This window comes from Ursus americanus, chromosome 18, assembly GCF_024610735.1.
Source record: "Ursus americanus isolate L20-20 chromosome 18, mUrsAme1.1.p, whole genome shotgun sequence".
NCBI lineage: Eukaryota > Metazoa > Chordata > Mammalia > Carnivora > Ursidae > Ursus > Ursus americanus.
The window spans coordinates 13,171,497-13,184,218 of NC_142144.1; the positions used below are offsets into that span (position 1 = coordinate 13,171,497).

Sequence of the window (12,722 nt, forward strand, 5' to 3'; positions counted from 1 at the left end):
CTCCAACTGGCTGGTGGCCATTTCCAAGAGTGAGAGTGGTGGGGGCAGGGCTGCAAACGCCCTGTCGCTCTTCCAACATCAGCAGGTAAGTCACTCCTCCTCCCCAAAGTGGAACGAATGAATGGTGGAAAGCAGCCAGGAATGTTCCCCTATCAGATGTGGAAAACACATGTCTGGGATGGGGAAAATCATTCCTCTCCCACACTGCCAAACACAGACAAGATGATTAGAAGAGCACGTAGTCTCCTGCACAAATCCCAGGAGTTACATTTGTCCCGTTCTTCTTTGTTTCAGATACATTGAGCATTACTTGGAGGAATTCTTAATATCTGCCAATAGGTACTTCATGGTTGGCCACAAAGTCATATTTTACATCATGGTGGACGACGTCTCCAGGATGCCCTTGATAGAGCTGGGGCCTCTGCGTTCCTTCAAAGTGTTTGAGATTGAGCCTGAGAAGAGGTGGCAGGACATCAGCATGATGCGTATGAAGACCATTGGGGAGCACATTGTGGCCCACATCCAGCATGAAGTGGACTTCCTCTTCTGCATGGACGTGGACCAGGTCTTCCAAGATAGCTTTGGAGTGGAGACCCTGGGCCAGTCAGTGGCTCAGCTGCAGGCCTGGTGGTACAAGGCAGATCCCGATGAGTTTACCTACGAGAGGCGGAAGGAGTCTGCAGCCTACATTCCATTCGGCCAGGGGGATTTTTATTATCATGCAGCCATTTTTGGAGGAACACCCATTCAGGTCTTAAACATCACCCAGGAGTGCTTCAAGGGAATCCTCCAGGACAAGAAAAATGACATAGAAGCTGAGTGGCATGATGAAAGCCACCTAAACAAGTATTTCCTTCTCAACAAACCCACTAAAATCTTATCCCCAGAATATTGCTGGGATTATCACATAGGCCTGCCTTCAGATATTAAGACTGTCAAGATATCTTGGCAGACAAAAGAGTATAATTTGGTTAGAAATAATATCTGACTTTAAACTGTGCCAGTAAGTTTCCGAATTTGAGAGAGTATGATTATGGCAACTTTCTCAGAAGAGTAACACTTGACTTTTAAACAATACTAGCAAAACACCAACACAGCAAATACTTGCTCTTCTTCCTTATAACTTTGAACTTTGCAGTATGGGAGAAGGAACCTATGGTAATCAGATGTAAATTCCTATTCTGGGTTTGGGGGAAATACTATCAACTAAACCAAAAAAAAAAAAAATTTTGTTTTGGACACAGGCAAAGAAAAAGCCAGAAACGCTCTGCACGTGCCAGAACGTACTGACAAAAGGGTGCGAAGGAGGCATTTGGCGACAAGATACAACTGTGGGAGGTCATCCCCTTGACTTCAGTGTCCTTGCTGAGTTGCTCGGCAGCAGAACTCTGAGCAAGGACACGGTCCCCCTTGGCAATCCTCGGATGGTTTCAGTAGCAAACTGCTTCAGGCCACTGGCTGTCCATGTTCTTTTCTCATCAGGAAAATGTCATTTGGCTTCTCTACAGAAGATTGGTGGAGATTCCCAATGGATATCATGGTGGTGAAGGTTTGGAGTCCCAGGGAATGTGAATAAGCCAGTGGGGGCTCAGCATGGAGTGAAAACAAAGACTCAAAGTTAGTTTGCCGTGAAATGGGCAAGAGGCCCATGCCGTGAAGTGGGAAAAGAGGAGGCTGGTGGGCCACCTCTGAGGGGCACAGGGCACAGGGCTGGTGCTTAAACACAGCACAAATCCCGGCGCTGAATGGGAGGCTGTGTGGGCAATCTCCAGCCTCCTCAGACCCACAACAACTAGAGCAGCAGGGGCTTGCATGGAAGATGCTTCTCGTTTTGCCCAAGTCACATTCAGTCTGCCAGACTCTGCCACTTGGGTCTTCGGTTCCATGGCCGGAGGAAGTGGATGGTGTCAGAGAAGGCAAAGGCCTGCAGTGGACTGAAGAGGCTGGCAAGGAGTTCCACTTCCCAAACCTGAGCTTCATGACAATAAGTCGTCAATGTGTCCTGCTGCAGCCTGCTCTAAGCCTCAGGGCCCCTCAGCCCATCATGCCCCAGTGGAGGGCTGACATCCAGGAGTGGACTGGATTGGAAAACCCTCCCGTCAAGCAACCTCTCGTTTTCCCCTGTCCTGTCTGCACGAAAGCAGTGTAACCACCAGACACAGTGGATAAATGTCTAATTGATTTTATATCAAAAGCAGACGGGACGGTAATGGGAGACCCAGTCCTCATGACTGAACAGCTTAACATACAGTTCCCTTCTCTAAGAGAAGCTCTGAAATCCTACATATTATTTAAAGTTAAGCAATTCAGCGTCAAGGAAGTTGGGAGGCACCATCTACATAGGCAGGTATATTTACAGTTTGCTTGTGTTCCAGTTTTGGTCATTTCGTTTCCATTTTTAAGTGATTGATTTGAAGAGCCACTGCCCTGGCTCCACGTTCGGCACAATGGGCTTACGTGATCCAAATGAAACCCACGTTTTTTCCTACCATTTCACTGTGCCGCCTACTCTTCAGTCCTTGCCAAAAAATCCCACAACCCAGCAAAACCAAACCAAACCAACAAAAGTGCTGAAGAAGTAGACTTCGTGAAAGAAAACAAGGACCATACGTCAGTTAGGATGCTGCCTTTAGGATTCAAGTTTTCTGGGATCCATTCTGGAGTAGAGACAGTTGAGCATTTAAGTCTTACACCAAAGAAATGATCTATCTTAAACGATTAGGGGAAAGGGCTGATGGTTACTTTTGAGGGAATCTTGATTTCTTTTTATTTGTTTAAATCCCAAATGAACAAACTCAAGATCTCATGAATAGTTATTCTTAAACATTAAAAAAATAATAATAAAATTCCTGATTCACAATTGAATAAATTATTTTCTTAGTAGATTCTGGATTCTGGTCTGATCATGGATTGTGTGTTTCCTCCCAAAGATGTTCAGAATAAGCCCGTTATAAAATTTTATATTCTTAGACTCCAAAAAGTCCTGAGGTCCTTCTAAAAATGTGTTCACTATTATGAAGATAGAACATGGTTGGAAGTCCCAGGCTTTCAAAACAACAAATGCCGATGGAGAGCTTTTCCAAAATGGTGCATTGAAGTCATTAACTGCCCGTGAAGGAACCAGAAAGAAAAGGCTTGCCCCTGAAGCCTAGGGTGGGGCACCAGGGCAGCGGGAGAAAACAATGTCGTAACTACATCTGGGGGTTATTAGTCCTGACCTCTGGGGAATATATGTGGCCAAAGGGGCCCTGGGAAAAGGCTGCATTTCCAGCACAGTCAGGGCGGGTGGCTTTGTAATAAACAGAAAGATGAAAAGTGATGAGACTGATAGAGTGTGGTGCATTAGCTACACAACAGGGCATCATTCCCTCATTAGAATGGTCTTCATTTTATAGGTGAGCAAAGCAGTGTTCAGAAAGGTTAGCCACCTGGCTAGGAAACAACCGAGCTGAAGCTCAAACCAGAGGAGCCGACAAGGATAGATGTGTTGACACCATACAGCTGAAGGGCCATGTTTCTAATCAAGGAAAATGCAGCTTTATAGAAGGACTTTACAAAGGGGCATTTCTGCCCAAAGAGTTAAGATTTTAAAAACTAGATGCATCCCCAAGCCTGTTGTACTATTTCCCACTTTTTGTGTACTAAACCTGCCCTAAATGCATTACATTAGTTAAAACGGATCCTGTAAGAAAAATAAAAGACTGTGATCATTCTTATCTTTACTTTGTGCATGCAGGGCTGATACAAGCCCTGTGGGCACACACTAGCTGTTGTGCCAAGGCAGGTGCCATGGAGGGCACGCTTGGGCAGGGGGGGCACAGGGGGCCGGGGGAAGGGACAGCCACGCCTCCACCTTCCACTCCACCTCTAATCTGGGGCTCACATGCAGCTGGAAGGGGATACGTTTCTTTAAGCCCTGAAAGGACCTTACTTCTCTTGTCCTTCTTGAGTGACACGTCTTTGATGTCTCCCAGCCAAAGTCACCATGTGATTTACCAATAAGGGAATCATAGTTATGGCAATACTTACAAGTATTTATTAAATGCACCATTTGTTAAATGTGCCTTTTATAAATGAATAACAGGCACAATAGCATACTAGCTGGTGCAAGGTCATAGAAAGCGTGGATGCATAACGTACAATGCATACTTTTTAAGGCAAGAAAGCAGGGTTAAGTGAGGATCCATTGGGCAAAGCCTCAGCTCTATAAGGGTGCCAACTAGAATTCAAACCCAGGACTGTCTGACTCTACATCCTTTGTTCTTTTCACAGCTCCTGTCTGCTTCCCTCACTCTTTCTTTTACTTGTGTGCAAGTGCGCCACACACATTTTAACCATCTTGTTTTAAATTTGAGGACACCAGAGGAATCATTACCAAAAGCTCTCAATTCCTTTGTTAGGCATTAAAGAGAGAGAACTTAGTAGACCCAAAACTCTCAGAATGCAGGTCTAAAGCGTTCAAAGCGCCACGCTGGAGAAGCAGACAAATGAAACGTGAGCGATACAGGGTCCAGGGCAGCATGGAGGAAGGGAGGAGGAAACTGCTTCGGAGGGGCTGACTCTGCACTTTAAAAGAAGAGAAGGGGGTGGCTGAGGAGTGGAGCTGGAAGGAGGTTTCAGAGGGAGGAGCAGCAGATGCAAAGCACAGAGGGCAGCCAGGAGACCTTCCCAGAGACCCACACAACTGGTGCTGGGGCCTTGGCACTGGCTGAAATCAGCTGGCAGAGCCTGTGTGGAAAGCAGTTAAGACCATGTGAGCAATTTGGCTGGTTGAGGATTCCATATTTGCCTGGCATTCGTGGCTCTCTTTCTCCCCTCCCAGCAATGCCTAGGCTCCTTGAAGCAGAATACGTGATTTCCATGGAAACTGGTGCCATGATTGGAGCAAGGGATCCAGAATAGCAAATCAACATTCTCCATCCCCTTGGTGGCAATGATTCATTTGGGGAGGGGCAGGTGACCTAAACTAGTCCACTCAGAGTGAATCTCAGGTCCTTTCAAGAAATGAGGAAGCATGTAGTATTAGGAGCTTGACCACAGGAAGGTCAGCCTTAGGATGGGACTGACAATAAGACAGGAGGGGCAGGGTTGCTGAAGGAAACACAGCCCTTGATGACAAGCCTGAGTCACTGGCTCCAGCCTTACCTGCACTGCCTGTGGGCTTTTCAAATGTGTGAGTCCCATTATTAAGTCAGTTGGAAATGGGCTTTCTCTTATAACTGAAAAATATCCCCTTTGAAGCCTTCTAGAATTGTTAGCTCCTGAAAGGCAGGTCCACAGTCTGCCTTTGCATCAGTCCCAGCCCTCCCACACATCTCGGAGGCGCTGTTTAACACATACCTACTGAATGAATGAATGAATGAATGATCACATCCACTCCCATCATGCTTAATAAGAAGTCATTGTTTTTCATTTAAAATTTTTAAATTTTGATGGTGGACTCTATGTCCTACCACAAAGCGGATGCTTTCATATCTGGCACCTGGAACTTTCCCTCCTGTATGTAGTACATAGCATGAGGACTCAGGAATTGCAGCCTGGGCTTTGGGCTCTAACCCGGTGCTAACCTACTGGGTTCGGCACTGCTTAAGGTCAGTGATGCAGGGACCAATCGGCTTCATCAGTGTGGAGCAGTGGTTCTCAACCAGGATGATTTTGTATGACCTCCCACTCCCCCGCTCTGACCCCAGGGACATTTGGCAATGTCTGAAGATATTATTGATTGTCACAACTGGGGGGCAGGGGATGCTACTCACGTCTAGTGGGTAGAGGCCGGGAATGGAGCTAAACGTCTTACAATACACAGGACAGCCCCCGCAACACTGATTCGGCTCAAAATGTCAATAGTGATGAGGTTGAGAAACCGTGGTGTAAAGTTCCTTTGGACTTCATTAAGGAAGAAACACTGGGGAGTCAACATGCATAATAACCCAATGGCCTATCCCCTAGGAATAGTCCCTGATGGGTGTCAAGAGCCTTAAACTCACCTCTTAACTCCTGTTAACATTCACAACTAAGGCAGAAGTAGTTCCCTATACTGGACAGTAGAGGGCAGGGATTTCCAAAGATTACACTTCCCCAAAGCAACTGCAGTGATTCCTCTCTGGATCTGGTAAAGACCACACATTTGTAGAAATGGATATGAATAAATGAAAATAGCTATAAATATCTAAAGAATGTGGCTGTGAAAAATCAGCCAAAGTTAGAAAACACTTTTAGTGAACTGACTGTCAGTGTCAGGATAAAACATGGTTGTGCTAGCTAGGTATTTTAGTTACAAATATTTTGATTGCTGGGGTGCCAGGGTGGCTCAGTTGGATGGGTGTCTGACTTCGGCTCAGGTCATGATCTTGGGGTCCTGGGGTCAAGCCCCGCATCAGGCTCTGTGCTCAGCAGGGAGTCTGCTGTCCCTCTCCCTCTGCCCCTCCCCCTAGCTCATGTACACACACTCTCTCTCTCAAATAAATAAAATCTTTTCAAAAATATTTTGATGGCAAGGAACAGGCATCCCCTTTGAGCTGTCTAACTCTGAAAAGGAGATTTTCGGGAGGCTATTTCTTGGGAGGGAGCATTCCACTGAATACAAGGGAGAGTTGATAACCAGAAAGGAATATACTGAAGCTGGATTATGCCTGTTTCTCAAGCCCCTGTGCAGTGACTTCACTGGGGTAGCTCGATATGGGCCACAGTGAGTGTACTGACACCATGGGAATCAGTCAACGCTGGAAATCGGGGCTTTCCTCCCTTTCCTTTCTTTTCCATTTTTCTTTTTTAGGAGTTGGTTGTATAAAAATTTTCCAGCCACATCACTATAACCAGGCCATGAGCAAGAGCTAGGGAAGTTCTAAGGGCTTCAACAGCTAAAAATTGTGAACTTTCCCCAGGGGTCTGTCAATATGGCTCAGCCCGAACTATTTCCAGACTTAGGGTTTCTTCCTTCAAAACTTTCAAATTCCTGGAAAAGGAAACACAAACAGCACAGCATCCACTCCTGCTCCCAGCCGCTGTGCCATGGGGCAGGCTTACCAGAGGGTGGTTACACCTGGGGCAGTTCTTCAGAGAAGGACATACTGTGAGCTGGATAGATGCCTCTCACAGTGTCTACCGCACCCAACTTACAGCTGTCTAGCCGTCAATCACTTCTTCCCACATATCTAAAATATTCCCTGCTACCATGAACCAAAAACGTGATGCACTACCCTAGCACAGCCCCCTCGCTAACAGCAGACCACAGAATCCACGGATAACATCAGAAGGCTGGGCTTCTCAGAGCCTACTGTCTCCAGATATTAACTACGTCTCCTTTGGTTCCTTAGAGAACCCATCTGACTATATGGCAATCTGTAAAATAAATGGTAAGCTTAGCTCACACCCGAAATACACTAGAGTTAGCAGTGAGACACAAGGAAGGAAGAGAGAAAAAATTATAGCAACACCTGTTTAAATAGGAAATAATGGCTATCTGCTCAAGAGGCATTTCCTTATTCTGGAACTCAGTGGGCCTCTGCTGTAGGTTTCCTATCAGGGCTAGGCACAGTCTTTATCCATCATCCCATTCTACTGCTAATTCTCTGAACTATGTAAGATAGGATTGGTCATAAGAGTCCAGTGTCAGGGCAACTGGCCTTCAAGCTGGATGAGCTGGAGAGCTTTCTCTCTCTCTCTTTTTTAATAATAATTTTTTATTATGTTATGTTAGTCACCATACAGTATATCCTTAGTTTTTGATGTAGTGTTCCATGATTCATTATTTGTGTATAACACCCAGTGCTCCATGCAATACGTGCCCTCTTTAATACCCACCACTGGCCTATCCCAATCCCCCACCCCCTCCCCTCTGAAGCCCTCAGTTTGTTTCCCAGAGTCCATAGTCTTTCATGGTTCATTCCCCCTTCTGTTTACCCCCTCTTCATTCTTCCCTTCCTTCTCCTACCGATCTTCCTGCTATTTCTTATGTTCCATAAATGAGTGAAACCGTATGATAATTGTCTTTCTCTGCTTGACTTATTTCGCTTAGCATAATCTCCTCCAGTCCCATCCACGTTGCTGTAAATGTTGGGTAATCGTTCTTTCTGATGGCTGAGTAATATTCCATTGTATATATGGACCATATCTTCTTAATCCAGTCATCTGTTGAAGGGCATCTCAGCTCCTTCCACAATTTAGCTATTGTGGACAATGCTGCTTGAACATTGGGGTGCATATGGCCCTTCTCTTCACTACATCTGTATCTTTGGGGTAAATACCCAGTAGTGCAATTGCTGGATCATAGGGTAGCTCTATTTTTAACTTTTTAAGGGACCTACACAGTGTTTTCCAAAGTGGCTGTACCAACTTGCATTCCCACCAACAGTGTAAGAGGGATCTCCTTTCTCCACATCCTCTCCAACATTTGTTGTTTCCTGCCTTGTCAATTTTTGTCATTCTAACTGGTGTAAGGTGGTATCTCAACGTGGTTTTGATTTGAATTTCCCTGATAGCTAATGATTTTGAACATTTTTTCATGTGTCTGTTAGCCATTTGTATGTCTTCGTTGGGCAGGAGATATGGAGAGCTTTCTCTTAAGCAGGATCCCACTGAAGCTCACTGCTTTTTTATTATCAGGCAAATGGGAGGCAACATGTGTGGGGCACTGCCTCCAAAATCCAAAGCGGCCCATAGGAGTTATGCCTCTCTCTTAGATGTAGGGTGTATAAAGTCCCCTTGGGGCTGCAAACTTGGCTGCAACCTAGAATTACCTGGAGAGTTAACATTGATGCCTGGTTCTGACCCCACAGATTCTGATTCAAGAGGATGGACATTAGGACTTTCAAAAGCTTCCCAGGTAGAGAGGATTCTGGGAATACGGTGGACTACGAAGCATCAGGAATCTGTCTCCCCACCTAGACAACAATTGCACTGGCAGAATCTGTAACTATTTTGGAACTCTGGAGTCTATTGAAGGCTCGCAAGTTCCAAGGGAGGGCTTGGCTGGTAAATTAAGGTTAATTTTGGTCAATTTCAGCTCTTAGCACAGTAGCAGCCACCTCTTCTCCACCCCCAGCCATGTGGCAGGTAGTTGTGTACAAGTTCCTGGCAGCCTGTGAGAGCCAGAATGGGCCAAAGGGACCCTGTCCTCCACATATCAGGGGTCTGTGCTCTGATCACTAATTGCTGCTTAGGATCACAAAGATGCAGACAAAGGCAGGCCGCTATAGTTGTTGCACCTCCCCCCATTGTTGCAAGCCCTGTCCCCTTCAGCTGAAGTGCCTGCCAGGGGACTTAAAGGGCCAGCATTCCTTTTCTCTCTTCATTTATCTCTTTTCCTCTTTTGGGAGCCAGAGTGGGAGATTCAATAATGACTACATATACAGGAAAATTAGTAAGTGACCATGCATGCCCAGGGAAAGGCTCGGAAAAGACCTTAGAAGACCTTAAATTTACACCTTACGCTGATCCTTGGCACAGAGACAGCCTATGACAATCAAAAAAGCCAAAGCAATAAATGAAAACAATAACAAAAAACAGTCAACCCTGGGGAAAAAGGATAATCTGACTTCCAGAGTTATCACAGTATTAGATATAAATGTCCAGTTTTCAACAAAAAATCACAAGGCATGTAAAGAAACAGAAAAGTATGGCTCATTCAAAGGAAAAATAAATAAACAGAAACTGTTCCTAGAAAGGCCTGATGGCAGATTTCTAGACAAAGGCAACTGTCAATGATGCTCAAAGAACTAAAAGAAGACATGGGAAAAGCCAAGAAAATGATATAGGAACAATAGAAATAACAATCAAAGAGAAAGCCAAAAGAGAAACCAGAAAGAAACTCTGGAGCTGAAAACCAGAAGAACTGAAATGAAAAATTCATTAGAGGGAGTCAAAGGCAGATTTGAGCAAGTGAAAGCAAGAGTCAATGACCTGGAAGATATAGGACAATAAATATCATGGAGTTTGAGGAACGGAAAGTAAAAAGACTGAAGAAAAGTGAACAGAGCCTAAGAGACACGAGACACTATCAAACAGAGCAACATACTCATTGGAGGCATCCCAGAAGGAGAGGAGAGAGAGACTGTGTGAAGAAATAATACCGAAACGTCCCAAGTTTGATGAGGGAGATGAATGTAAACATCCAAGAAGTTCAATCAACTTCAAGTAAGATGAACCGAAAACGATGCACATTGAGATACATTATAATCAAACTTTGGAAAAAAGGTAAAGACAAAGAGAATCTTGAGAACAGCAAGAGAGAAAGGACTCATCACATACGAGGGATCCTCCATAAGATGACTGGCAGATTTCTTGTCAGAAACTTTGGAAATCAGAAAGGAGTCTTGCAGGGTGAAATGAAAGGACACTAGACAGCATCAAAGCTGTAGAGAAAAATAAAGATATCCATAAAAGTAAATACGTGGGCAACTATAAAAACTAGTATTGTAACAATGGTTTGTAACTCTAGTTTTTGTTTCCTATGTTACTTAAGAGACTAATACACTTTTTAAAATTCCTAGTCTAAAAGCTAGTATTATAACTTCAGTTGGTAACTTCAAATTTCGTTTTCTACATAATTTAAGAGGCTAATGCATTTAAAAGAATTACTAGTTCATGCTTTTTGGGTACACCATGTATAAAGATGTAAGTTCATGACATCAACAACCACCAAGGATGGGGACTGAGGTATAAAGGAACAGAGGTTTGGTATGTTATTGAAGTTAAGATGGTATCAATTCTAATTTGAGTGTTATAATTTCAGTACATTCACTGTAATCCCCATGATTACCACAAAGAAAACAGCTATAGAATATACACAAAAGGAAATGCAAAAAGAATTTAAATATTTCACTACAAAAAATAAACTAAACACAAAATGAAGAACAACAACAACAACAAAGGCTACAAGGCAAATAGAAAACAGATAGCAAAATGACAGAAGTAAGTCCCTCCTCACAGTAATTACATAAAGGTCAAACCTTTATTCTTATGAAGTGGCTAGGATGTCCAAGTCATGGGAAACACCTACCTAAGTGACTAAATAAATATTTCTCTTTCTGTTCCCCTCTTAAAAAAAATTCTTGTGTTGTTTCCCTGTTTATTGTAACCACACTTTCTTAATAATAAGTCATCTCAAACACTTCCTGAGAGTAGATGGGCTTTAAAACAGGCTTTCAATATTATTATGCCTGTTCATGCCTCACCATCTTATTTGTCCAACCACAGGACTCTGCACCCCCAGGCTTCCCACTCTTTCCCCTTCTCCGGAATGCCCACAACTTGGAGAGACTGTCATAATGACAGAGTGTGGAAACTTCTGCCTGTGGGTGGCTAAGGTGGCTTCTGATTGCAGTTTAAATGTAAATAGATTTTTATTTCCCCTCTTTTTCACAAAGATGATTAACATTGATCTATCCTTCATTGCACCGACCTTTTCTTCTATGGTATATAATCTGTTTGTAAGCCCATCCACTAATATCCTCATTTCAAATACAGTACTTTCAAAGAATGTCCATTTTTAAATAGCTTTCCTCTGTTCATTTGTTTTCACCAAGTTTTCCACTAAATCCTCAAACATTTTTTTAATAGTTGCTTTAAAGTCCTTGTTTATCACTTATATTGGGGTCTAGTTCTCTTCACTATGGGTCACATATTCCTCTTTCTTTACATGTCTAAGAACTTTTCCAACATGTATACCTGACATTATAGATGACATGTAGAGACTCTGGATTCTGTTATTTTCCTCTAAAGAGTGTTGATTTTTGTTTGGACAGATAGTTAACTGGGCTGGACTCAAATTCCAAACTCCATTTATCCTGCAGGGGGCATTGGTGGAAACTGCTCAATTTCAGAAGTTGCTATTTCCTAGGGAAACTGAAGTTTTTCCTATGCATGGGCAGTTTAGTTGTCATCCACGGTTTAAGTCAGAGTTTCTATGCAGATTTTGGGGTACCCCACTCTGTGTTTTCCATATTACTTTTCAGCCTCCTTTATATCAACCAATTTCATCTTCTGACTGCCCAAGTCTTTCTCTGTGAGTTCTAGCCACCCGACTCTGTGTGAATTAGGAGGTAACCTCAGACGAAAAGTTGTATAAATGTAAGTTTTACCCAATACACGTCCCTCCTTTCAAGGATCAACCTGGTTTTGTTCCATCTCTTTTGCCTTCAAATAGTTTTATGTCATTTTTATTTTATTTTCCCTTCCAGGACTTATGACTGTCATCTATGGGAGCATTAATCTACTTTCCTGTGACTCAAAATATTCTAATTCTGTATTAATTTAATTTAATTTAATTATCCTCCTTCACCACCCCATTTTTTCTTCTAGGAAGAAAACTTCTAACATTAATATAGATTTTATTTCCTGTATGGTATGTAGTATTTAGGTCACTGTAAACCACTGGTGAGTAGTAATGGCTTACTTATTCATTTCTTAATGGTGTCTTTTGATGAGCATAAGTTTTCTAATTATAATAAAGTATAATTTATCATTTTTTTAGTTGTTGTTTTCTGTCACCTTCTAAGGGACTTTTATCTATCCCCAGGTTAGAAAGATATCCTCCTACGTTTTTCTCTAAAAGCTTGTGGTTTTAGCTTTTATGCTTACATCTATAATTCATTTTGAATTAACTTTTGGTATGTGTCAGATACACACAACCACATAGATGAGGTGCAAAACCTTGAGTGGAAAAAAAAACTGGATGCAAAGAATACACACCATGCAATTGTACTTATATGAAGGTCTACAGC

The 12,722-nt window shown here is 43.1% G+C and overlaps 1 protein-coding gene and 1 long non-coding RNA gene across 10 annotated transcripts in view; one reads left to right on the forward strand and one right to left on the reverse strand.

Annotated features, from left to right (window-relative positions):
• The window catches only part of GGTA1 (glycoprotein alpha-galactosyltransferase 1 (inactive)), a 55,626-nt gene extending 52,741 nt beyond the window's left edge, over positions 1-2,885 (forward strand). Inside the window, exon 9 of the mRNA XM_045791034.2 lies at positions 295-2,885. Within this exon, the coding sequence (XP_045646990.2) occupies positions 295-988 (694 nt within the window). The 3' untranslated portion in view covers positions 989-2,885. The remainder of the gene's footprint in view (positions 1-294) is intronic.
• Positions 1-12,722, reverse strand: part of LOC123788012 (uncharacterized) — a 134,407-nt gene that overhangs the window by 51,762 nt on the left and 69,923 nt on the right. The window lies entirely within an intron of this gene.